Below are 26,972 nucleotides of genomic sequence, written 5' to 3'. Positions count from 1 at the left end.
AATCAGACCCTCAACTATGTGAAGTCCTTTCTCAGCTATTTCTTTTTTTCTCCAGTTTTACTTAAAACTAATTTTATTTTACTAAGTAAGGCATTGTATTGCTGTGTAAGAAACCACCCCAAAAGTGTGATAGCTTGAAACAATAAAACCATTTATTTAGTTGGTGATTCTGTGGGTTGATACTTCTGTCTGGGCTTGGCTCCGTGGTTCCACACATCTCAGCCGATTTTTTTTCCTCATTGGTGATTATGATTGATTGATAACACCTTTATTGTGGTGGGGTTCCTGTACAGTAAACTACACATATTTCAGATGCACAATTTGATGAATTTTGGTGAGAATGTAAACTGGTGCAGTCACTATGAAGGACAGCATGGAGGTTCCTTAAAAAACTAAAAATAGGCTTACCATCTGATCCAGCAATCCCACTCCTGGGCATATAGCTGAAGAAAAATATAATTCAAAAAGACACATGGAACCAAATGTTCATAGCAGTCACTATTTATAATAGCCAAGATACGGAAACAACCCAAATGTCCATCATCAGCTGATTTTTGACTGGGATTGCCATGCACTTGAGATCAGTGTCAGGTTGGCTAGGTGGCTTTGCTACTGGGGTTGGCTGACTGTCACCTGGGCCACCTCAGTTCTCTTCCATGTGGTTGCTCACCCTCCAGGAGGCTAGTCCGGGCTTGTTCAGTTGAGGGGGCAGTTCTGAGAGGGAGCAGAAGTTACAAGGTACAGTGTTACTTCTTCCACATTGCTTTTTGGCCAAAGCATGTCACAAGACCAGAGCAGATTCAAGGGATGGAAAATAGACTTCACTTCTTGATAGGAGGAGCAGCAAAGTCAGATTGCAGAGGGTGTGCATGCAGGGAGGGGGTAAAAAATTGTGAATATTTTTGCAATTTACCACAGGCATCCATGTGATACAAGAAAATGGGGCACGAGAGGATGGCCACGTCCCAGGTCTTGGACGAGTCCCTGGGACTCACCCCATCAAGTAAGGCTCCTTGAGTTTGTGCAGGAAAGAATTCAAAAGCAAAACGTAGTACAGTAAAATTAGATTTATTCAGAGAGATACACACTCCATAGACTGAGTATAGGCCATCTCAGAAGGCCAGAGAGGCCACGAGACATGGGGGTGGGTGTTTAGCTTAAAGTAAAAGTAGGTACACACTCCATACACACTCAGAAGGGAGAGCAGCCATGAGGTGTGGGGTTGTTAGTTTTTATGTGCTCAGTAACTTCATATGTTAAAAAGTGGGAGGATTATTCCAACTACTTTGGGGAAGGGGCTGGGATTCCCGGGAATTGGGTACTGCCCACTTTTGGACCTTTTATGGTTAACCTTGGAAATATCATATGCCTGTGTGTGTGTCATTTACCATGCTAATATATTACAGTGAGCATACAATGAAGCTCAAGTTCTACTGAAGTCAAGTCTCTGGCCATCTGGGGGCTCAAGGTCTACTTAGAGTTGGATTTTCCACCAACTTGGTGCTCACTGCTGTGTCATTCCATTAATAGCTATGCCCTGCCCCCTTCTTTCCTGTCTCACGTGGGGTTCATAATGCACAGAATTCAAAGCCTCCTTCATAGGGCTCCCCAATATTACCTTCCCTAGGGTTAACCATACACATCAGTTTCTGGAGATAATTCAATTTCTTCACTATTTTTGATCTATTGCTCAGGTATCAGATTGACCATGGCCCATGGTGGCCTGTGGCACCCTTAGCAGCCAGGCCAAATCCCTCCTGCTCTTGGATCTTTAAACGTATTTGGAATTTGTATACACCATCCTCATCCCACTCCAGGGTTTTGACCCTAGAGTGTGGGGGTGTCAGGACCCTAGCATCCTGACTCCTGCCCTTCCTCCACTTCATTTCAAGTCATAGGGAAGGCGTCCCCTTCTTTCTTTCTGTAGGGACTTTCCTAAGCTCAGCCCTCTTCCGAGCAGATGGTCTTCTCTGTTCTAGCTGGAATCCTTCCAGCCCCCTCCTCGAGGCAACAAGTCTTAGGCTCCAGCTTTGACAAGGGACAATGCTGCACAGGGAAGAACTGGATTACTGTGAAGAGGAAAAATGCACAAGGAAATTAAAAAAAAAATTAAACCTGTCTCTTCACTGTAAAATGGATGCCATGGGATGAGCCAGTGCGGTGCTGGCTCTCGGTAATTGCTCAGTAGCTGGGAGCAGTGATTCTCCTCCTGGTTAGGGGACTTGGTATTCAGTTGCTGCAGGCATAGTGGTGTCTATTACTAGCTTGAGGACTTAGGTCTCAATCGTTCTCAGCAGGGTCACCTGAGGTAGACATAAAACACAAGTCTACCCTTACACTGGCTTTTTTTCTCCCTGCAAAAATGGAACTTCGTAAAACAACAGCTTCTTCATTGTATACCACAAAATGGCAAGCCCAGTAAGAAAGTCTAGGGAAAACATTCAACCTCAGCAGCAATTAAAAAAAATACCAATTTAAAAAATACCAACACTGGCGTTTTTGCAATCAACATTTATCTCCATTCCTTTCTCTGTTCTCCTCTTTATCAGAGGGGCTGACCCCTGGGGACGACATTTTCCAGAACTCCTTGTCAGGTTTGCTCCGGATTAGGTTCTATGCAAGAGGTGCTTGCAGTAGATATGGAAGGGGGAAGAGAAGGAGAGACATGATTGCTCCTCTAGAAATGGAGAGGGGAAGCTGCAAGGACATCAGAAGATGGCAAATGTGAGGTTTTGCAGTGCCCTCCGCCCTCTCTTCTGTAAATCACAGGCAGCTGTGACCACTGGTAGTGGGTTCCTGTGAATCTTGCAGCTTCTTGATTTTCCAAGAGCTAGCAGTGAACTAGGGAGCGGTGAGGCTGTGCAGTGCTTGTATGCAATAAACCCCCAGTTCCCATGAGAACAAAGCAGGAGTGCATGGCTTTTTTTGACCTGACTTTGAAGTCCTCTAGCATCATTTTAGCCATTCTCTCTATTTAGAAGAAGCATTTGAAACCTCTAGATCCTTGAACTTGACCCTCTGCTGTTTGCAACATGTCCTGTCCTGTGCTTTGTTTTGCCTTTCTTGTTCCCCTTTTGGTGTGTTATGTCAAATCCCATGACACGCTTTTTGGTGTTGTTTCAATTTTTGTTGAAGTATGACTTACAGAGTAGTGCACGTAAGTCCATGAATATGTAGCTTACTGAAATTTTAGACTTTTTATATCTCTCTACACCCATGTAATCACCACCCTAAGACATAGAAGCTTTTTTTCTTGTTCCTTTCTATTCAATCTCTGGCCCCATAGGCAACCACCAATCTGATTTCTATCACCATAAATTGGTTTTGCTGATTCTTCAATTTCACATAAATGGAGTCATACAGTGACTGGTGTCTGGCTTCTTTCACTTATCTTAAAGTTTTTGTGTGTGTGTGTTGGGGGGGGTTTCTTTGTTGTGGTTAAAAAACTCATAACATTAAATTTACCATCTTAACCCTTTTAAAATGTACAGATCAGCAGTGTTAAGTATATTTACATTGTTGTGCCACAGATACCAGAACTTTTTCATCTTGCAAAGCTGAAACTATACCCACTAAACACTAATTCCCCTTCTACTAACCCCCTTGTCTTTGGCAACTGCCTTTCCACTTTGTTTCTATGATTTGACTACTTTAGGTACTTAATATGAGTGGAATCATACAGTATCTGTCCTTTTGTGGCTGGCTTATTTTGCTTAGCATAATGTCCTCTAGGTTCATCTGAGTTGTAGCATGTGATGGAATTTACTTCTTTTTATGGCCGAATAATATTCCATTGTATGGACATACCACATTTTCTTTATCCATTCCTCTGTCAATGGACATTTGGGTTGCTTTCATCTCTTGGTGTTTGTGAATAATGCTGTGATGAACATGAGTGCAAATATCTCCTCAAGGTCCTGCTTTAAATTCTTTTGGATATATACCTAGAGGTGGGATTGCTGGATGATACAATAGTACTATTTTTAATTTTTTGAGAAACCTCCACACTAGTTTCCATTTTCCATTCCTACCCATAGGGCACAAGGGTTCTCATTTCTCCACATCCTTGTCAGCACTTGTTATTTCCTGTTCTTTTAATGGTGGCCATCCTAATGTGTGAGATGATACTTCACTGTGGTTTTAAATTTTAACTTAACTTTAAAATTGAGCTACAGTTGACATATATTACATTAGTTTCAGATGTATGACATAATTATTTGACATTTGTGTATATCACCAAAATCATCACCATGATAAATCTAGTTAACATCTGTTACCATACAGAGTTACAAAAATATTTTCTTGTGATGAGGACTTTTAAGATTTACTCTCTTTACAAGTTTCAAATACACAGTACAGTATTATTAACTATGGTCACCAGGCTGTACATTACATCCACATGACTTACTTATTTTATAACAAGAAGTTTGGGCATTTTGACCTCCTTCACCCATTTTGCCCCCTGCCTCCCAGCTTCTGGCAACTATCAATCTATTCTCTGTATCTATGAGCTTTTGTTTTTTTTTTTAGATTACACATTGTAACTGAGATCACACAGTATTTGTCCTTCACTGTCCAACTCATCTCATTCAGCAAAATACCCTCAAGGTCCACCCATATTGTCACAAATGGCAAGATTTCATCCTTTTTTATAGCTGAATAATATTCTGACACATATATACCATATCTTTTTTATCCATTCATCTGCTGATGGACACTTAGGTTGTTTCCATTATCTTAGCTTTTGTAAATAATGCTGCAGTAAATATGAAGTGCATATGACTTTTGATTTTAACAATATTAAGACTCTCAATCATGAGCATGGAATATCTTTTCACTTATTTATATTGACTTTGACTACTTTTAACAATGTGTTGTAGTTTCCACTGTATGAATCTTTCACCTCCTTGGTTATGTTTACACTTAAGCATTTTATTCTTTTTCTTGCTGTAGTAAATGGGATTATTTTCTTAATATCCTTTTTGGATTGGTCATTGTTAATTTATAGAAGTACAACTGATTATCATGTGTTGGTTTTGTATCCTGCAACTTTGCTGAACTCATTTGTTAGTTGTAAAGTGTGTGTGTTTGTTTGTGTGTGTGTGTGTGTGTGTGTGTGTGTATGTAGTCTTTAGGGCTTTCTGCATATGATTTCATCTGAAAAGAGAGATAACTTTACTTCTCTCCAATTTGGATGCCTTTTATTTCTGTTTCTTGTCTAACCGGTCTCGCAGTAGTATGTTGAATAGTACTGGCGAAAGTTGTTATCCTTGTTTCTGATCTTAGAGGAACAGATTTCAGTCTTTCACCATTGAGTATGATGTTAGCGGTCAGCTTTTCATGTACAGCTTTCATCATGTTGAGGTAGTCTCCCTCTATTCCTTCTAGTTTGCTGAGTGTGTTTACCATAAAAAGGTGCTGAGTGTTGTAAGATGATTTTTCTGCCTCAATTGAGATGATCATGTGGGTTTTGTCCTTCATTTTGTCATTGTTATTTGTGTATTACATTGATTAGTTTTCCTATGTTGAATCATTCTTGCATTTCATGTATAAATCCTACTTGGTCATGGTGTATAGTCCTTTTAATGTGGTGTTGAATTTTATTTGCTAGAATTTGCTGAGGATTTTCACATCAATATTCATCAGGGATATTGGTTTGTAGTTTCTTTTTAATAATAGAGGAGTATTGGAATTTGTAAGGAATAAGGGTCATTGTTGTAACTATATCACTTTCTATTATAGATTTATTGAGATATAATTAAACTAACATAAAATTCAGCCATATAAAGTGTACAATTCAATGGTTTTGAGTATATTCAGAGTTGAGATACATCAGCCTTGAGTGTATAGACTTCTGACATGTAGTTATAAAGTGTGCCTGTTGGTGTCACTGAAGAGCTCTCACTGAGGCAGAGTTTCACTGATGCCTTCATCTCAGTGTGGATTGTTTTATTTTGACAAAATTAGGCAGCAGATAAATGTAATGCATCTGTCTCAAGGGAGACTGTTTTACAGAAATAGAGGATAAATGCACCTTTGAGTTTCAGAAGCTGTTATCCAGATGAAAGATGCAAAAGTTTGGAAAAATAACAGGCTCTGGTAGAGGCAGCCACTCCCTGCTCACCTTCCCCCACACTCCAGTTACCTCCTGAGACTAAACGACATTGTACGACTTGTGGCAGAGAGGAGAGGAACTGGAGGGAAACAGCCCTGGGTGGGGGGGATCTGAGAAGGGTCCTACAACTTGCTTCTCAGACCCCAGGTCCAGTTTGGATACGAGAGGGATGGGAGAATCAGGAGAACATGTGCTTTCCTTCCTGGTGACATGGTTTGTAGAATTCCTGCCTCCAGCCTGGCCTGGCAACAGAAGGGCAGCACTGGGTGTGTGCTCTGCCTGCGAGAATGGATCTGAGACCGCCTTGCAGAGATTCCTGGGGTCCCATTAGTAGCCAGATTTTCCACTGTGCTTTTTTTTTTTTTTACGTTTAAATATTTTTAATTATGATATAATTCCACAGTCTGTACAATTTATCTTTTTAAAGCATATGATTCAGAGAAAGACAAATACTGTTATCACTTATATGCGGAATCTAAAAAACACAACTATTGAATACAACAAAAAAGGAAACAGAGTCACATACGTAGGGGCTACCAGAGGGTAGAGGGAATGGGGGAGGAACAAGATAGGGGTGCGTTTTAAGAGGTACAAAAAACAAAAGATAAAGGTCATTGTAGTTCCTGTTGCTCCTGCCTGGCATCCTGGATTGCACTCTTTGGGAGAAGCCACCTGCCATGTTGCCAGGACACTCATGCAACCTCGTCGAGAGCTGTCCCCCTCCCCACGACAAAGAGCAATTGGGTCCCAGATGTCAACAGCGCCGAGGCCGAGAAGCCCTGTCAGGCCTAAAGTACTCGAGCTGAGCCTCGTCCTGTGTGGTTAGGATCTGGCTCTCTGACCGATGGGGTCTGTGCGAAGCTCACAGTTCTGTCCCCAGCACCCAGAAGGGTCCCAACAAGTAATGGGAAGAAATGAATCAACGAGGCCCCTCTCACTCTGCCTCCAAGCAGATCCATCGGCTGGTGCCGGCCCTTGGGGACCCGAGCCCCAGCCCAGCAGCCCACAGGACACTCACAGTAGATGATGAAGAGGGCCTCGACACGCGCGGAGTCACAGGCGTCTGGATCCAGCAGGCGCAGCAGCGCGCCGAGGCCCGGCACCTGCTCTGGGATGGCGCCCACGTTCCGGATGCACGTGCGGCCGAGCTGCGCCTGCGTCCCGCGCCCCGCAGGCCCCGCCTCCAGGTACCCGCGCACCAGGACGTGCATGCCTGACAGGCAGAAGTCTGTGGCCTTGTGCAGCTGCTCGCACAGGTCGGCCAGCAGCTTGAGGGCCCCCTCGCGCTCCTGCTGGTCAGCGGCCAGCTCAGCGCCACCAGCCGAGGGGACATAGGCTGGGACAGCACTCGGAGGCAGCTCTTCATCTGCTCCACCTCCTCCCTCTGGCCCGGAGGGCGGCCCACACGGCCTCCCGCAGCCGCTGGCACCTCTCCTAACTCATGGGTTCTGGAGCGGGGTGTGGCACTGCAGAGCCCGCCTTGATGGCCCTCTGCGGCAGGCCTTGGAGGTGTCGTGGGGGCGGGGCGTTGCCCAAGCCCCCTGCGGAGGAGCCGCTGCCCCGGAAGAGCAACGCTGGGAGCCTGAGGGCAGCACCAGGGGAGGGCGACAGCCTCCGGAGCCTTGTTCCGCCACGGGCTGTTTGCGAAGAAGGTAAGAATGTGTTGGGGTAAGGGGTGGTCACGCTAAGGTAGCGCTGCGTCCTGACTGGTGGACTCCTGGGGGTCTGCTCTTTGGGCCTCGCGTCGCCATTGCTGCTAAAGGCTGAGTCTCCCGCACCTAACTGTGCTGGGCGCCGCCATATTGACCGTCCACTGCGCTCGAGAGGATTGTGAGCAGAGCTGCAATCGCGGGGCTATCGGGAAGCTGTGAGACCAGGAAGACGTTAATGCTAGGGGCACCTGTGAGGATCTGTATGTAGTCAAGGGCAGCACAGGGTAATGGACATCTTAGCAAAGTCCTGCATGGACCAGTATCACAAAGGCAACTTAACATGGCAGGGAATGGAGAGGATGGCGGGGTGAGGGGGTGGTTAGGGGGTGAGGGAAGATGCAGATTTGATGGAGGAGATCCTGATTTGACCAAGAGTAAGTCCATGGAAAAGGATCTTAAAATAGAAATTATGTTAAATCATGGAAAAAATTTTTAAAAAATTTTTGCACACATTGGAATGGTAGCTTGGAGTTGCTTTATTTGACCTTCGTCTTGTCGCCTAATGTCTCCAAAACACATTCTGGTTTGGAGAGGAGAAATTGGACTAGATGGTATCAAGAAGTTTACCAGCTCAGATTGACCATGATGCTAAAGTCTCTGATTCTCTCAGCTGTTCCATTGCCCACTTGTGAATGTTCTCCTTACATGTCACTCTGTTAGCAGTCCTTCCCACAGTGTCCAGTGAGACTGCTGAGTATCACCAGTGTAGCCCAGTGTGACAGGGGACAAGGAGGACATTCTCAATCCCTGCAGAGGTCACATGACAATGCAGAAGGAAAATATATGTACCATCATGTCATCATGACAAATGGAAACATTTTGTCTCTCTGCTTCCCCCTCCAACCCACACATACATAAGCACCCCTTTTGTACAGGAGCCTGGAGACGCATTGTATCCAAGGGCTTTGGGGGAAGGAAGAAGGATGGAAAAGGAAAATGATTATTTTAGCTCTGCTGCTTGGCTGCCCTGGCAACCAGTTTTACAGACCTAATGACTAAAAATATCTCTCCAGCTCTGACCCCTCTCTTGAGCTAGAAACATATATGCCCATCTGCCTACTCAACATCTGCACTAGGACGATGAACAAACGTTATGTTTAACATGTTCAACACTGAACCCGTAGTTCCCATCACCAACCTATTCTTCCTCCTGTCTTCTCCATCTCATCCATTGCTCAATCTTGCCAGGAAGCCACCCCCGACTCCTCCCTGTCCATTGCCTTTCACATTCAGTTCCCAAACATTTCTGGTCATTTGTCTTTAAATACACCTCACATTAGTCAATTTCTCTCCAACTCTGCTGGCACTGCCATAGCTCAAGTCACCTTCACTGCTCCCTGGTTAGGTGCGGTAACCACACATCTGATTTCTGACTCCTTGTTTCTCTCTAATCTATTTAGGGCACAGGTGTCGTGGTGATTTCCAGAATTCTAAATCAGATCTTGCAGTTTACTCTGTCAATTAAAACTCTAATGTCTTTCCGTTCTTCTTTGAATAAAATCCACATTCCCTACCATGGCAGATAGCTGTGTGTGACTGGCTCCTGCCTGTTTCTTCAGCATTGTTCCATATCCCATTACTGTCAGATTCGTGCTCCACTGGCCCCCTTCCTCTTTGAACACTCCATGTTCCCTGTACCTCAGGGCTTGGCACTGTGGGCTCCCAATAACAAGAGAGTATTTCCCCCAGGCTATTGCAAATTTTAGATAAGCCTTTTTGAGATTCCTTTCTCAGAAAGGCTTTCTCTACCATTCTTTCTAGGTATCAGACACTTAATTCCCGACCCCTGTGGAGAGCTCTATCATTGAAATGCCCATTCTGTGCACCCTTTTATTTTCTTCAGATCTCTCATCACCTTCTTGTTTATTTCTTCCTAAGTTTCCCCTCCTTCATTCCCTCCCCATTCTTCCCTCTCTTCTTTCTTTTCTGTCTGTCCTCATCACACTGTAAACTCCTCAAGGGTGGGGACCATCAGTACCAGTGTTTCCCTTGTGTCTATTACAGTGCTTGTTGCATAGCATAAGCTCAGTAATATTTGTGGAATAAATGAAGGCACAACCTCCTTTGAGATGAGCAATTATTTGTAAAGCCAGCACCCAGCCTGGAATCTAGAACCCTGACATTAATTTAAAACTGTACGTATCCACCTTTTCCATTCATCTGCCTTTTTCCACTTCAGACAACTCCTATTTAAAATCTTGTATATATTGTTCCTTTTTAAAAAAATATGGTTTTATCATATATCATGTTTTATAAAATCTTTGGAGGCTTACGTACCTAATTTTTTTTTTTTTTTTGCTAAGGCTAGTCCATATTATCTGTATAGCTGTTGATTTATTTATTTTTATTGCTGTAGAACGTTTCATTCTGTAATTGTACTTAACTACTTGTTCATCATCTTGTAGATGAGCATTGGGACTGTTTTCAGGTTTTGGTAATTTTAAACTATGCTAGCATGTATATATTTGTACATATCTCCTGGTGTCCATGTACAAGAGTTTCTTTGGGGGAACAACCAAGGTGTGGAGATGCCTGGTTATGGGGCATGTGAATGTTCAACTTAAAAATTTCCAGACTGTTATCCAAAGCATCTGTGCCAATTTATGTGGCCATCAGCAATGTAAGAGAAGGTGAATTGCCATTTCAGTGTGGTCTTACTTTGGCCTTTTCTGATCACTAATGGGATTGTGTGTCTCTTTATATGTTTACTGGCCATAAGTATTTCCTTTAATATCATTCTAATGAAGGGGTTTTAAAGGTTTCATGCTAGTTTGGGGGCCCACAAGGGGCTTTCCTTGAGGGGCTGGAAGACGCCTTCAGGATCGCACATATGTTTCTTCCTGGTAGAAGCCTATCCTGCCTCTGCTGGATTTCTTGCTTAGGTCAGGTGTCCACAGAAGCCTCACTCCTAGGTAGGACATGAGAGGCCACCTCTCACTACTGACTTTCTGGTCCAGGCTCTCACCTCCTCTGGGGCTGCAGGAGACAGGGAGGGGCAGCCAGTGCTGGACAGGTCTCAGAAGGCTGGTGCGGCAGGAAAAGATGGGGTAGAGGCTATGGACATCATGGGAAGTGGTCCTCCTGGATCAGTTCTCCTGAATAAGACAGGAGGAGACAAGGGTCCTATGTCACTGAGGGGGGCCTCACAGTGCCTTGGCCTACAGAGGAAGCAGGGAGCTGGGGCAAAGCCTTTGTTCTTCTCAAACTTCTCCTCAGAGGCCACCTCACGAGTGTTCTCTCTATACTAACTCCTTTATGTCCCTCCTTAAGTTCTCCCCCACCCCTGCCCAGACCAAGGGAGCCTGCATCTTTCTGCATCCTCAGACTGGAGCTGTGCGAGTCAGAAGGGAAGACTGAGGGAATTGGGGTGCTGTTCTCAGGGACCTGCTGGATTCAACTTGCCTTCAAGGTAGAGGAGAAATGGAAGCACCTTGTGGCCTCTCCTCACAGTGCCCCCTGTTGGCCTGGAGTCCCACCCCTGGGAGCCCAAGCCCTCTCTGGGGTCTCCAGTTTACCTGGAAGGGAGGGTCCTCCTGAGGACATAGATGATGGAAACTGTAGTCAGGAGAAACAACTTACAGCCAAGCAGGAGGAGGGTCCCAAAGAGGGAGCTGGATGCTGTGGCACCTGGTGACAGGAAGATATCAGGATGAACATGGCTTCCTGCTTCCATCACTCTGCCACCCCAGGCTCAGTCCACCCCAGACTCAGGTAACAAGACCACACCTTGGTCCTGGAGGAAGTCACCTTTCCTCTCTGAGCCATAGTTTCCTAATCTTTAAAATGGGGATTATAACATGTACCTTAGATCATTTTTGTATATCAAAGGAGAGCACCCAGCAAAATTCCTAATAGGTGCTCAGTAATTGTTGAATCTGAATGGCTTTTGGGAAGATGGGTGGGAATTGGGGAAAGAAATTTCATGTTAACTTAGTTATTCACAAGAATAGCTGGTTTGTTTTGTTTTTTCAGGGGGAGATAATTAGGTTTTTATTTGTTTATTTATTTATTTATATGGAGGTACTGGGGATTGAACCCAGGACCTCATGCATGCTAAGCATGTGCCCTACCTCTGAGCTATATCCTCCCCACCCAAGAATATCTGGTAAAGGGGATGTGTCATTAGGATGCAGCTGTGTGATAAAGTGGTGCTTGCTGCTGTTTGGTACCTAAGGCTTCACAGTGTGTAGAGGTAGCTATATTTGCTGTTCCAGTTTATAGATGAAGACACTGAGTTTCAGGAAGGTGAAGTGATCTTCCCAAGGTCACACACATGGCAAATATGGCTGAGCCGGCATTTAAGCCTGGCCTGTGTGTCTCCAGGTTTAACTCTTTAACTGCTTGGTTATTCCACCCTTACTTACCCAAACTGGCTTGCTCTTCTGTAAGCTCGCTCAGCTGCACGCTGGTCTGGACCAGTGTCTGGTCCTCACGCCACACTTGGCAGGCGAACAGCCTTTTGTCCTCTGAGGTGCTGACCAGGATATGACTGTCTTGGCTGAATGTGCCATCTGGGTTCTTGGTGGGGGTGAAGGCCTCATAAGACTTGAATCGTCTGTTCTTCTCCTGCCAGGTGATTTGTATGACTTCTGGGTAAAACCTTTGCACGTGGCAGGTGAGAATGGTCACCTGGAGGCTTGGGACACCGTGAGCTGATATGTTCACTGTGGGGACAACTGAAACAACAGGCCTCCCTTCGTTACTTCTTCCTTCATGCAAAAGATGCCTAAGGAGCATCCATGCCATTATAGCCAGTTACTCTCAGTTCTTAGGATACAGCAGTGAGCAAAGACAGACATGCTCCCTGTCTCACGGAGGGCCCAGTCTGGTAAGGAGAACAGGGAGGAAAAAGCATTCACATGACCCCCATACAGGTTATGAGAGCCTTTAGGGGCACCTGACCTGGTCTGGAAGTGGGGCAGGTAGGGAAGAGTTTATGGATGAAGTGGCCTTTGAGCAGAAATTTGAAAGATGAATAGCAGTGAATTACACATGGCTGATTGTGTTTTCCAGAATGGTCACAGCAAGCCATACAATGTCATACAGAACCCCGCCCCTCCGATCAGTGGGGGAGACTACTTCTGCTCCCTGGGAACCTGGGGGGGGGCTACTTTTCAATGCACGACATGAGGAAGAGAATGCTGCAGAGGTGACACTGTGTGACGTCCAAGGCTGGGTTATAAAAGTCGATATGGCTTCTGTCTGGGAATCTTGGGGCGCTCACCTTTCAGACACAGCCACAAAGGTTTGTGGAAGCCCAAACTAGCCTATGTGGAAAGATGATAAGGAGAAGCTTGTGTCAAGAACTGAGGCCCCAAGCCAACAGCCAGCACCAGAGGCTCGACATGTTAGTGATAGAGCCTTCATATGATTCCAGCCTCTAACTGTCCAGCTGAGGTCCCAGATGTAATAGAGCAGAAACGAGCCATCCTTACCGGGTTCTGTCTGAATTTCCTAAAGTACAGAACATGTGAGCATAATAATTTTTAGGATTTGGAGTAGGTTTAGAATATCGGGATAAGTTTGGGATAATGCAGCCCTAGTAACTGGAACATTAGGCAGAGGGGCTGGTGGAGGGTGAGACAAAGGAGGGAGGGCCCTGGGAGCGGCTGCGTGTGTGGAGGTGCATCTCAGGCAGAGGGCAGGGCACGTGCAGTGGCCCTGAGGGGATGCCTAGCATGTTGCAGTGACAGAAGGGTGCTCAGGGTGAGTAGGGGGAATGTAAGCAAGATGAAGCCAGGGTCATAGCCACTTTGAAGACTGTCTGCACTTAACTGCTGCTACAAGTACCCTGGGGTCACCTGCGACTTCCTAAAGAGCACCTACACTGAGAGTTTAATATAGTTGATTTCCAGATCCTGAGCCCTCGTATGACTCTTTTCTAAAATTGCAACTAAGACCAGATCCTTCACTGTTTCTTAACTCTACTTCTCCAGCTTTACAAAAAGAAAAAACCCCTTTTTTCTCACACATCTCGAAACTAACTATGGTGCACTGTCCTTGGTGTAAAGACTTTGGGACACAAAACAAAAGGACACTTCAAAATATTGTTGACCAGAAAGCCTGATTTATCAAATAGCTCCTCCATCTATCTCACTGAACTGCCTTTCTGATATAATTTTAATTGTTATTTTAATCATTATTTGTCAAAATTTGTCATATGTCTAGATTGTTTTGATCAATTATGCAGTTCAATCCAAAAGAATCTTTTAAATACTTAAATCCTTAGTTCATAAGAAGAAAATCAAATAAATTTAATTTATATACATATTTTATATACATATACATACACATTATATACATAAATTTGTAGTTCTCTGTGTTCTCATAGTTCTCTATATGTGCAATTTTTGGCCCATAAAAGATTTCCACATATAAAATATGCTATCCTAGGATAAAGTTCTCTGCAAGAATTAGAATGGAAATATAAATTCAGGAATAAAATGGATGGATATATGTATAGATTCTGGTTGTCAAAGAAAACCTTGTTTTGTTTGTTGAAATGGATGATGGTGGGAAGCAAATCACCACGATGTCACTTTTCCATTGAACATTTTCAGAGTGATGGAACATTTGTAATATTCCAGGAGTTATGTTCTGAGTGACTATTTAAGCAAATGTTGAGCAAGTCTGATGTGAAGCCTTGATTTGACACCAAAGTAGCAGGTTTGTCTTTATGAGCTCAGAGCAAGAAAGGTGGAGTGTGGCATTGCCTGCATCGTCCCCTCCCTTGATGCCAGAGTGGGTTCAGGAAGTGTGTTTCAAAGGCAATGATGGGCACCAAAGCAGTGGTGGTGTGGTGGTTTGGACCATGTTTTAGGAGTCCACCTGAGCGTCCAAGTGGGAGAAGCTTCCTTGTTGGGGCCCAGAAGCCCTGTGTGATCTGATCCCTGTGATTTCTCTCCACCCATTTCCTTTTTCACGCACTCTTCGAGTAAGCTAGATTTTGCCTATTTTCATCTATTTCAGTGCTCTGTCTTCCCCTCACAGCAAATGTTACAAGTTATACCATGTAATTGTTTGCATCTTGGCTGATGAGGTTCACATGACTGTGAAGTCAGTGAGGCAGAACCAGGTCTGTTCTGTTTACCGTGGAATTCCCAGCATCTAGAATAATGCACTACACAGCAGATGCTCAGTAAATCCTTGTTGAATGAATGAACTCCCACCTCCCAAATACACTAGAGGGAAGGGAGCTCTGAAAGAGAAGGACCCAATTATGGCATTCAAGGGAATAAGATGGTCATATACGATAGGGAACCTCGTACCCACCTCACGTGGGTCTTGGTGAAGAGTGAATAGGGGGACTCAGGTGAGGTGTGCCAAACGGAACAGGCGGAGGTCACCTAGGTTTGGCCATGGGGTTGTGTGCTGGGGCTCTTACCTTGAAGGAATTTAGAGATGTTCACACGTCCACTGAGGGGCCTTTGCAGTTCACTGTGAGTCACTTGGCAGGTGACCTGGGAGTGGAGTGAGGACAAGTCAAGGGTCACCAGGGCGATGCTGACAATGGTGTAGGAGGAAGCATCTCCAGGCAGGAAGATGAGAGTCTGATGGGCTGGAAGCTCCACGCCATTTTTAAACCATTTCAGTTGTATGTGTTTGGGAAAGAAGCCAGTTGATCTGCAGGTGAGATTCACTGCCTCACCTGGGCTGGCCCGTTTGGTGGGGCCAGAAACCTCTGGGACAGAGGGCTTAGCTTGATCAAGGCAAGGTGGAGAGAGAAGAGAGAGAAGTGAAGATGGCAAGTTACTATCTAGTACAATATCTGCCTTTCTGCTTTACCCAGCGAGACTTGTCACCTCAATCTCTCATCTCTAGTTTTCTCCACTTTTTCATTTTTATTATGACTCTTAATGTCATAACAGCTTGCTAGCTGGCCTCACTGACTTTGCTTCTCCACCTTTGCACCCACACTCAGACACCAGACCGTGGTGATCATGCTAAAATGCAGATCTGACCATATCACTCCTGTTCCCTCTCTTCCTTTCCAAAGCACACTGTTTACAAAATCATATAAGGTGTGTAATAAAAAAAAAAAAAAAACAGACACATAGCTTCCTCCTCCTCTTGCAAAAATTACAGACCAACCACTCTTAAGTATTTCAGCTGATTCTTAGGACATTTCTATTTTTCTAAATAACGTGCTTAAGCTATTATTTCTCAGTGTCATGTATTACTGGTAGACCTACTACTATGGAAGATGATAATTTAGCTCTACATCTCCCTCCACTTGCATTCACACTTCTGTTCTTCACAACCTCCTATTGTAGACACCTCCAAATCTTTTTATTTCATCAGTATTCAGAATTTATATTACTGTGACCAAAGGAGCATTGTTCACAGCTGGGCCATGTAATAAATCATGCTTATATTTCCTTCCTTGTGCAGCTTTTTGCTTTCCAGGAATTCTTAATGGTCTCATTCTTTTTATTTGCTTAGTTTTCTATGAACCTATGACAACTTCATCCCCAGACTTTCTGCCAGATAGGTATAACTCTTCCCAGTACTTTTGAAACTTCGTATTGTAGTGGACTGCGGCTTAGAATACACGTATAACTAAGAGTGCAGAAAGACTTTTTAGGGGGCATAAAGGCGTATATTAAAAAAAACTTCTATCATAGTAATTTGTAAACACACATGAAGACAAAGTAATCATGCTGGGACTTGTTAATATAATTAATACTGCTGTATTTTATATATGAAAGTTGTTAAGAGAGTCAATCTCAAGAGTTTTCCTCTCAAGGAAAAAAACTTCTTTTCTTAAAAATTTTTGTGTTTATATGAGATGATAGATGTTCACTAAGCTTATTGTGGTAATTATTTTGTGATGTATGTGAATTAAATCATTATGTTACACACCTAAACTTACAGTGTCATATGTCAATTATATCTAAGTAAAACTGGAAGAAAAAAATAGAAAGTGCTTATCATGGGACTTTAACAATGATCAACAAATGGCCAATCTTATTTTATCTTTATTCTTGTACCTTCCATAGGTTATTTTAAAGGAAATGCCAGACACACTATTATGTTATTCACAATTACCTCAGCATATATATCTAAGAGTTAAGAATTCTTTTTTAAACACAATAATAATGCCAGTATTGTACTTAAAATTTAATAATAATTTCTTAATATTCTAATATTTGTTAATATTTAAATTTCCTGATTGTCTCACAAAAGCACTTTACAGGTGGTTTATTTGTCTCAGTATGCAAACAAGATCCATAGGTTGCTATGTCTTTTATTTTTAATTTAATTTGAATTTTTATTGACATAGTTGACTTATAATATTGTGTTAGTTTCAGGTTTACAGCATAGTGATTCAGGATTTTTGCAGATTATATTCCATTATAGGCTATTACAAGATATGAGATATAATCCCCCGTGATATACAGTAGATCCTTGTTGCTTCTCTGTTTTGCATATAGTCATTTGTATCTGTTAATCCCATACCTGTAATTTGTCTCTCCTCCTTGGGATCCACAAGTTTGTTTTCTATATTTGTGAGTCTGTTTCTGTTTTGTATGTTCATTCATTTGTATTATTTTTTAGATTCCACATATAAGTGATATCATATAGTATTTGTCTTTCTTTGTCTGACTTATTTCACTAAGCATAATATTCTCTGTGTCCATCCGCATTGCTGTAAATGGCAGTATTTCATTCTTTTTTATGGCTGAGGAATATTCCATTGTGTGTATATGTGTGTGTGTGTGTGTGTATATATATATACACACCATATCTTCTTAATCCAGTCGTCTGTTGATGGGTACTTGGTTGTTTCTATATCTTTAAACATTGGGGTGCATATATCTTCTTGAGTTAGTTTTTTTGTTTGTTCCAGATATATATCCAGGAGTGGAATTGCTGGATCATATGATATTTCTGTTTTTAGTTTTTTAAGGAACCTCCATACTGTTTTCCTTAGTGGCTGCAGCAATTTACATTCCCACCAACAATGTAGAAGGATTTTCTTTTCTCCACATTTTCTCCAACATTTGTCATTTGTAGACTTTTTGATGATGGCTGTTCTGACCAGTGTGAGGTAATACCTCACTGTGGTTTTGATTTGCATTTCTCTGATAATTAATGATGTTGCACATCTTTGCATTTGTCTTTTAGCTATCTGTATGTCTTCTGCTCATTCTTTTATTGGATTATTTGACTTTTTGATATTGAGTTGTATGAGCTGTCTGTATAGTTTGGTTATTAAACCCTTGTTGGTAACAACATTTGCAGATATTTTTTTCCCACTGCAAAGGTTGTCTTTTCATTTTGTTGCTGGTTTTGTTTTCTGTACAAATGCTTTTAAGCTTAATTAGATCCCATTTGCTTATTTTTGCTTTTATTTCTTTTGCCTTAGGAGACATATCCAAGAAAATATTGCTGCAATTTATGTCAAAGAGTGTTCCACCTATGTTCAGTTCTAGGAGTTTTATGGTTTCAGGTCTTATATTTAGATCTTTAAACCATTTTGAGTTATTTTTGTATATGGTGTGAGGGAATGTTCTCATTTTATCTTTTAAACGTGGCTGTCCAGCTTTCCCAGCACGACTTGTTGAAGAAATTGTCTTTTCTCCACTGTATATTCTTGCCTCTTTTGTCATAGATTAATTGACCATAAGTGCATGGGTTTCTTTCTGGGCTCTCTATTCTGTTCCATTGATCTGTGTGTCTTTTTTGGTGCCAACACCATGCTGTTTTGATTACTGTAGCTTTGTAGTATAATCTGAAGTCTGGGAGGGTTATACCTCCAGCATTGTTCTTTTTTCTCAGGATTGCTTTGGCAATTTTTTTTTTGTGGTTCCATATAGATTTTAGGATTAATTGTTTTAGTTTTTGAAAAATTTCCTGGGTATTTTGATATAGATTGCATTAAATCTATGGATTGCTTTGAGTAGTATGGCCATTTTAATAATATTGATTCTTCCAATCCAAGAGCATGGGATATCTTTCCATTTCTTTGAATCATCTTCAGTTTCCTTCATCCATGTTTTATAGTTTCCAGAGTATAGGTCTTTCACTTCCTTGGTTAAGTTTATGTCTATGTTTTATTTTTTAATGCAATTTTAAAAGAGATTTTAAAAACTTTCTCTTCTGTATATTTCATTATTAGTGTATAGAAATGCAATAGATTTCTGTATATTAATCTTGCATCCTACAGCCTTGGTGAACTCATTTATTAGTTCTAATAGTTTTGGGGTGGAGACTCTAGGGTTTTCTATATAGAGTATCATCACAATTACCTCAGGGTGTATAGTTAAGATTTAAGAATTTTTTTAAACATAATCATAATGCCATTATCACACTTAAAATTGAATAATTCCTTAATATCATCTAATATTTGTCAGCATTTAAAATCTCCTGCTTGTCTCCCAAATATCATTTTTTAAATGGTTTGTTTGAGTCAGGATGCAAAAAAGATCCATTGGTTACATTTTGTTGTTATTTCTTTTTAGTACTCTTTTGATCTAAAGGATTTCCCCTTCCCTCTTACTTTTAACAACTGTTTGCTAAAAAAAAACTTGGTCTGCAGGAAAAATCTGCAGAATTTCCCACATCTTAGCTCATATGCCTTAGCTCATATCATTTAAAATGATCCTATCTCCCCTGTATTGACTGTAGATGGAACTAGAGGGTCTAGTTGATTAGGATCAAGTTCATAATTTTGGTAAGAATTCTTTATGATTCTGACAGCTTCTTACTACATTACATGAGAAGGCATGTGATGTTTGACTGTCTTTCTTTTCGTGCCACTAGATTGACTAGTGGCTTTGGACACTGTCATCTCAATCCACCTAAAGTTCTCCACTAGCCCTTAGACCAGTGTCTTTAACAGCTGTAGACAATTATTATCTAGATCCATCACTTCCTTAGGGATTGCACACTGGTGATAGTCTAATGCTACCATTCCTTCTGCCTTTATTAGTTGGAATTATTCTTTCTCTCATCAACTTTTTTTTTCTTTTTTAAAAAGCAGTTTTATTTAGATATAATTCACATATGTACCAAGTAATCCACCCACTTCAAGTGTACAATTTAGCAATTTCTATATTCACAGAGATATGTAACTAGCACCACAATCAATTCTACACCATTTTATTTTGGAACTGGCTTTTTCAACTCTTCTTGGTTACTCTGACATACAGTTCTTACAGGAAAGGCAGGATAAACATCTTTGCTTACTATCTTTGGGATTTCATGGTAACAAGTTGGTGCCTTAGTAATCTCCAAAGTGACCAATGACATTTCTTTAACATATTTGATGAATGTCAGTATAGTGTAATCTTTATCGTTTTTAATGCTCAAATTGTCACATCTTTGAAAGCCTCCTTTACGTTAGTTACTGAGTCTTTTTATACAACTTCAGGAGACGTGAGAAGCTTCCTTGCTTCTAGTACAACAAAATATTCCAAGCTCATTTTACACATTTCCCTGTTCAAGGTCTGAAATCAGTCATTTCCCTGAGGACCCCTGGTTCTCTCTTAGTGAAAGTGTGGCCTGGAGACCATATCTGTGTATAGCAGTCATCATTACTACTGGGTTGTCATTGCTTCCAGGTTCTTGTTCCCTCCATCCACTATAGTAAAATTATAAAAGTATATTTTGATTTATTACTCTTTTTTTTTTTATTATTTTTAGGGAGGAGGTAATTAAGTTTATTTATTTATTTAATGGAGGCACTGAGGATTGAACCCAGGACCTCATGCATGCTAAGCAGGGACTCTACCACTGAGCTACACCCTCCCCTATTACTCATTTTTTAGAAGCAGATATGTATATGCTTGTATTTCCTACTCTTATCATAAAAAGTGGTGTGCTCCCTACTCTGTTCTACACGTTGCTTTTCTTGTTTAATGATGTCCTGTGGTCTCTCTGAAGCAGTGTGCTGGGTTTTTCTCATGCCCTTTTATAGTAGCATAGTACCCCATTGTGTGACTGCACCATGGTTTATTTACCAGCTCATCTTTTGTTCTTGCAGATAGTGGTGTAATCAAGAGCCTAAAAATAAGTCATCTTGCATTTATGTTAGTGTATACATTTCTAAAAGTGGGATTGTTGGACTTTTTTCGGGACATGATCAAATGACTTCAAGAACATTTTATCTCCTCATGTGTTGTATTTAAGATTTGTGGTGCAGGACCACAGCATCATTTAGCCTACGGCGAGTTTTTTTTTTAACCTTTACTGAGGCAGTATACGCTATCAGCTGCCACATGAATTATGAGATTTTTTTCCTTAGGTTGTTGAAAACAAGCACTACTCTCAGCCTTGCGTAAGTTCCAGAGGTTTTTTTCCCCTGAGGCCATGTAATGCACTCATATACATGTAGATTCTCATGTACATACACTTTTAGTACTCAGTGGAATGCTGAAGATATTTGGAGTTCTCTCGCCTCTTTGGTGCTGCACTCTGAAAACTCTACCACTTTGCCCTCCTTAGACTTCTAACTCCTTCTTATCAACTCGGGGAGCTGTCCAGGCTCCTTCTGAGTTCTCTCTCCCTGCATGGTGGCCTGGAAGCTTTCTGAGACCGTGAATTGGAGGCAGTTTTGGGTCTCACCTCATTTGTTTCCCATCTGTTAGAGGTCACCGTCCTTTGTTGCCTGACTTCCAGGGTCTTGTGAACCACTGTTTCATATAGTTTGTCCAGATCTTTAGTGAGTGAGGAAATCCAATCCCTATCTCTGTTTTGGTATAAGTTGACTTAAGTATATAATTGACTTAAATTTGCTGTTGTATTTGTGCTTGTCTTTTCCATTATATCTTTTTTTTTGATATATATATATAAAGATTATTGATCTGTTTGGTCATTTTTTAACTTGCTATGGTGCTAAATTATCTCATTGTTTGTAAAGCTTAATGTTGCTTTATTAAGTGTTCCAGATGCCATGTCATCTACAAGGGGAGATCATTTTCCTCTGTATTTATTATGCTTTTTATTTCTTTCTCCCCCATAAAAACACTAATACTTCAACATGATGTTAAATAATATTAGAAGTGGTGGGTGTGAGCGATTTGTAAGCTATTTAATATTCTAGCAATTCTATCTTTTTGAGATGTCCCTCTTAAAGTGCTCAGTCCTCCTGGTCTGTAATGACCCAGTAGCCATTCCTGTCCCTCCTGTACAGCTGTTATCTTGGGGTCTCCAATCTCCTATTTGTGCTTCCCATTCTTATGTCTTGTTTAACCCTTGTTTTGGTAAAGCAAAAAGGGTGCATGAAAGGTAGTTCTTGGTGATCTTACAAACTCAACAAACTGTCTGGGTGTAGAATTTTAGGTTGGAAATCAGGTTCCCTAAGAATTTTGAAAGCAGTAGTCCTTATACTCAATCTTCAGTGTTACCTTGGACATCTCATGCTGATCTCATTCCAGTGGTTCACATACAACTTGCTTTCTACTTTCAAATCTTGAAAATCATATGACCTTCTCTTTGCCCAAAAGACTGCGCACCATTCTCTGTTTCTCCATGGTCCTCCGGTGCTAACATTTAAAAGATTCAAAAATTCTGTTATGTATGTTTCTGTGGTTCTTTAAGACTAAATTGTCACTTCATTATTTTATAGGTAAAACACTATAATTATTAATTCATCAATACTCTGTCTTTTTTTAAATGGATGCTGTTTAGAGTCTTGCAGGCTTTGTTTTCAGCCATGATTATATCATCCAGGACCAAACCTAAGAATATACAGGACTTACAGAAATCCAGGACAAAATTTAGGAAGCATCAGGATTACATATTCGACATCAAAAAATGTGATTTTATAATTTTCTCCCCAAACAATTGTATCATCCTTTGTAAATGTATTGTTCCTTGCTTTGAAGATTTTTTTAAAGTCTGATCGGTTTTAATATTCTGAAAGCTGATAATATACACTAATATAATAATTCTTATGTCACAGGCGCTCTTGAAAGTATTTCACATTTATAAATTCATTTACGTTTACAATTCTCACAGTAAATCCACTAGGTGAGCACCACTTTTACCCCTATCCTATGGAAGGGGACAATGAGACACAGAGAATTTAAGAAACTCACTAAAGTCACAGAGCTTGTTAATAGCAGAGTTAGAAGTTGAACCCAGGCCATTTGGCCCTGGAGTCTGTAATTTTACTCACTGTGATTTCCAGTCTATTTATGTGCTTTTGGAAGCTGCACAGTTCTACATTTTACTCTGCTCCTCCTCTGTGACTGCTCACTATCGCCATCTTCTGTCCTCAAGCTTGACACAATGGCTAGTGGCAGGGGAGTCTTGGGCTAAGGGCTTGGGGGTTGTGAGTGTCTTAGAACAGAGGGCTGGATTTTCAGGGATCTGGACTTACCAGACACAAATACCCAGGTGCCTGGTCCAGACTTATACTCCACGTCACCAGGGCTTCCTCTCTGGAACTTCACACAGTAGTAGACACCGGCGTCTGCCGGGGTGATGTGACTGATGCGGATGGAAAAGTCCATGTTGTCTCTCCTTGTGGTGTCTGAAGCATTTGTTACTCTGGGGAAGTGACCTCCTTTGTGGTCATAGATTAACTCCTGGCCTGGCCCTGTGCCCCTGAACCACTTGATGGGCCCCACAGGGAGCAGGGAGGTCGTGGTACAGGGCAGAGTGGCCGTCTCTCCCGCTGCAGCCAACACTGACTTCTTAGGCTGAATCACCTTCAGCTCCTGACCCACCACTCCTGGAAGGAAACGCAAGTTAGCTGCAAGTCCCCTGCCCTGGCCCAGCTGGGGCCGAGCAGGTGCCTAGGTCTAGACTGCAGTTGAAATTTCATTAATTCTTTCTTTTTAGCCCATGTATCTGGGATGGACAGACTGCTGACCTGGGTGCTGAGAGTGTCATAGAGACAAGACAGGTAGACGGCCATACCTCGCAAAAGCCACATGCGGGAAAGACATGGCAGAAGAAACAAATCTATGAACAGACAATCAACAATTCCTAGTAAATGATGAAATGTACACTTAATCATAAGTCAAATGCTAAAGTCCACAGCAGAATACTTGGGAAAGTTAAAAAATAATGAAGTCAGATTTGAGCAGATTCAATGTTAGAGCACAATTTTAGGCTACATAATAGAGACCAGTTACCAAAGTAGATAGAAGGTCAGTGAAACAGAAGAGAGAGCCTAGAATTGGACCAAGGTACTATGCTGAATTACCACGTGATGAAGGTGTCATTTTTGTCTGTGGCAGAAAACTATCTGGAAGAAAACAAACACAACCCTTAAAAACTGGCTGCCTCCAGGGAGTGGGATGGGAACACACATTCATTCTTTACTTATGCATTCTCTCCCTGGTTGGGTTTTTCATGTTGAGCTTGTATTGTGAAAGTAAAATAAAATGAAGCATGTTTCCCTTCTGTAAGTTATGAACAGACACAGTTTTTTGAATATTATCTTGGCAAAAAAATGAAAGAGGTTTCCAGTTTTCAGTGTTGCCAAGAGTACAGCTGGGCAGACACTGCCACGTCCTGCTGGTGGGAATATGAATGATGGAACCTTTCTAGGTGCCACTAATGGCATCATAGTTGTGACCCTGTGATATGTGTACACTTGCTTGAGCTGTGGTTTAACAAGCAGAGGGGAAAGGCTTTAACCAAATATGTTCCGATCATAAATACTGAGTAAGTCCACTATCCACTGCTCTCCTGTGTTGTAATGAATTGAAATAATGTTTTACTTACATTGAGACATCCATGTTTTATTGGGAAATCCTATATTTCAAAAGCCTTCAAAATGTACGCATACCTTTTGACCTAGCAAGTTCTCTTCTAGGGACTTATTCAATGAAACAGTCAGACAAGGGTGAAGACATTTTGTAAAGGAATGGCAATCACAGTATATTTACAATTTTGAAAAGTTTGATGTGAGGTACCTGCCCAAGAATAAGGAGTTCATTAAATAAGTGAAGATACACACACACGATGGAAAAGTATCTAGCTATTAAAAATAGTGGGGAAGTATATATTGGGGATGTATTGATGATGACATAGACACATACATCAGCATGGGAGAGGTCTCCGATTTATTATTAAGCAAAAGAGCAAGATAACAGAACACCATAGATAGTGCAAATCTATTTTTGTTAAAAATTCAACATAGATGAAAGCAGCACAGTGAAGAGATTAAGACGAGGGCTTGTGGGCTTCCACTGACCTGGGTTCAAATGCCTCCTCAAGTGGTTGCTTGATGTTTAGCCTTGAGAAAATTACTTACTCTCTGAGCCACAATTTCCTTCTCTATGCAACATATTTAGTAGGAAAATAAGACTTCTTTTGTGACTTTATGTGAGACTGAATCTGAAAACCTCTGAGATACACTCAGGACTATGTCTGAGGGGCCTCCCCAGTGGGAGGGCCCTGGCCTGAGCACCACCAGGCTGATGTGGGCTCGAGGCCCCGCTGACAAGCCTGGTGATTCTCGAAGGCCACTCCCTTCCTCTGTTCCTGCTTCCTCTTCTATGAAGCATGATGGATCATTTCTCTTTTCTGCGTCTGCTGTGAGGTTTTTTTTTTTTAATTGAGTTATAGTCAGTTTACAATGTTGCATCAATTTCTGGTGTACAGCACAATTCTTCAGTCATCCATGAATATACTTATATTCATTTTCATATTTTTTTTCACCATGCTGTGAGTTTTAAATGAAGCACAGGCTTGTCAAGGACACAGAGTGAATGCGATAATGGCCAGAATCAGCGGGACCACTTTATGTTCATACGTGCAATTAACAGCCAAAACTTACACAGAAGCTTCTGTTTGCCACACATCACTCTAAACTCTTAAAAATTTAATTTTCATTTAATTTTTGCCACAATCCTATTAAGTAAGGCATTATTACTTACCCATATTCCTGGATAAGAAAACAGAGGCACAGAGATGTTTCATAACTTTTCCAAAGTCAAACATGGTATAAGTGATAAAACTTGGTTTTGAACCCTGGCACATTGTTTTCAAAATACATTTATGCCTTTAACCACTTTCCTAGAAAATCACCTCTCAACTGAGATGTTAACACCACTGGGAAGGGAGGGGAGCCTCTCCTTTCTGCCTGGCTCTGGGGTCAGCTGTGGAGAGAAGGGAGTGGACAGGCAGGATTAGCTCTCACACCAAGAATATAATCCTGAGATGCTGAGATTCTGGGAGACTTAATAGTCTACAAAGAACTGATTTTTTCTAACTTTTTAATAGTTCCCCATTCTGTATGTAGTACTTGCCATATACCTATTTGTCTGTCTAAACTGTATCCACATTAATTTAGACAGCCCTGACTCCTAGGTTCTATGGTCTCCAACAGGTCAGAAGAGTCAGATACCACATCTCCGCCTTGTCCATTAGGATGGCACCAGGTCCTGCAGTTCACCCCAAGGGGTCCAGGAGACATCACAGGGTGTCAGGGTTGTGGGAAGTTAGGAGGGATTGGTTAACCCCTGTCACTGAGAAAAGCCTGCCTGGACCTGCAACGAAGAGGAAAGGACCTCTGTAAGTAATAAGAACTCTGGGGTTTTTGTTTGGGAGATCCTTGTAGAAGAGAATATTTGGAGAAATGTCTTGGGCAAGAGGCAGCAAAGAAAGAGGTTCTGGAACAGAGATCCATCTGCCTCACTGCCAATGGGAAAATGATATCACTGCCAAACTCAAGTGAGCATCCTGGTGCAGTGGTACCTGAGGGCTAGGTGCTTACCTGTGGGTCCCAGTAGCAGAGGCAGCAGCATGGAGAGGAGGGGCAGGCAGCACAGGGAGGCAGGGATGGGTTTCATGGTGGCCTCTGGGGCCTGCTTTCTCTGAAATGTTGTGCTGGAGAGGCCTGGAACTCTGTGCTCTGTGGTGAGAGGTGAAGCCTTGTCTCCTGATATAAGAGGAAGTAACTATGATGGGAGGAAAGGGCTGTCAGATTTTTGACAGTTCCTGCTTCTAGATGATGAAACAGGAATCAGACACAAGTTAAGAAATTACTGCTGTGAGGGTCCCAAATGCTTGGAAAGGCCCTGGGAGACTGTCTTAGTGCCTAGTTTCTGACCCCAGGGCCCCCACACTCCATCTCAAGGGTGCTGGTGGACCTTCCTCATCCAGGAGCCTCAGGGACTAATTTTGTCGTATGGAGGATATATTCAGTCTTGTGTGACAGTCCAAGAAGTGGACTCAGTGAC

General features: G+C 41.9%; 1 protein-coding gene and 1 pseudogene across 1 annotated transcript; both read right to left on the bottom strand.

The window, feature by feature from the left end:
• Positions 1-6,722: 6,722 nt before the first annotated feature.
• Positions 6,723-7,773, bottom strand: LOC105073646 (hsp70-binding protein 1 pseudogene; annotated as a pseudogene).
• Positions 7,774-8,285: 512 nt separating this feature from the next.
• LOC105073647 (signal-regulatory protein beta-1) lies at positions 8,286-26,663 on the bottom strand. The gene is made up of 7 exons (XM_074347051.1): positions 26,507-26,663; positions 23,156-23,509; positions 15,212-15,526; positions 12,192-12,503; positions 11,343-11,454; positions 10,793-10,922; positions 8,286-8,574 (listed from the first exon to the last, which is right to left on the bottom strand). The coding sequence occupies exons 1-6, from the start codon at positions 26,580-26,582 to the stop codon at positions 10,844-10,846; spliced, it is 1,248 nt and encodes a 415-aa protein (XP_074203152.1). The 5' UTR covers positions 26,583-26,663; the 3' UTR covers positions 8,286-8,574; positions 10,793-10,843.
• Positions 26,664-26,972: the final 309 nt, after the last annotated feature.

This window comes from Camelus bactrianus, chromosome 19, assembly GCF_048773025.1.
Source record: "Camelus bactrianus isolate YW-2024 breed Bactrian camel chromosome 19, ASM4877302v1, whole genome shotgun sequence".
Lineage (NCBI taxonomy): Eukaryota > Metazoa > Chordata > Mammalia > Artiodactyla > Camelidae > Camelus > Camelus bactrianus.
Note: the sequence above shows the minus strand (reverse complement) of the source record. Positions and strands in the feature narration are given on the sequence as shown.

Coding starts and splice junctions, on each gene's coding strand:
- LOC105073647 (XM_074347051.1), bottom strand. CDS start 26,582: ATGAAACCCATCCCTGCCTCCCTGTGCTGCCTGCCCCTCCTCTCCATG. Junction 15,527..23,155: donor CACCTGGGTATTTGTGTCTG/GTAAGTCCAGAT, acceptor GCCTTGATCAAG/CTAAGCCCTCTGTCCCAGAG. Junction 11,455..12,191: donor AGAAGAGCAAGCCAGTTTGG/GTAAGTAAGGGT, acceptor TCCTGTCACCAG/GTGCCACAGCATCCAGCTCC.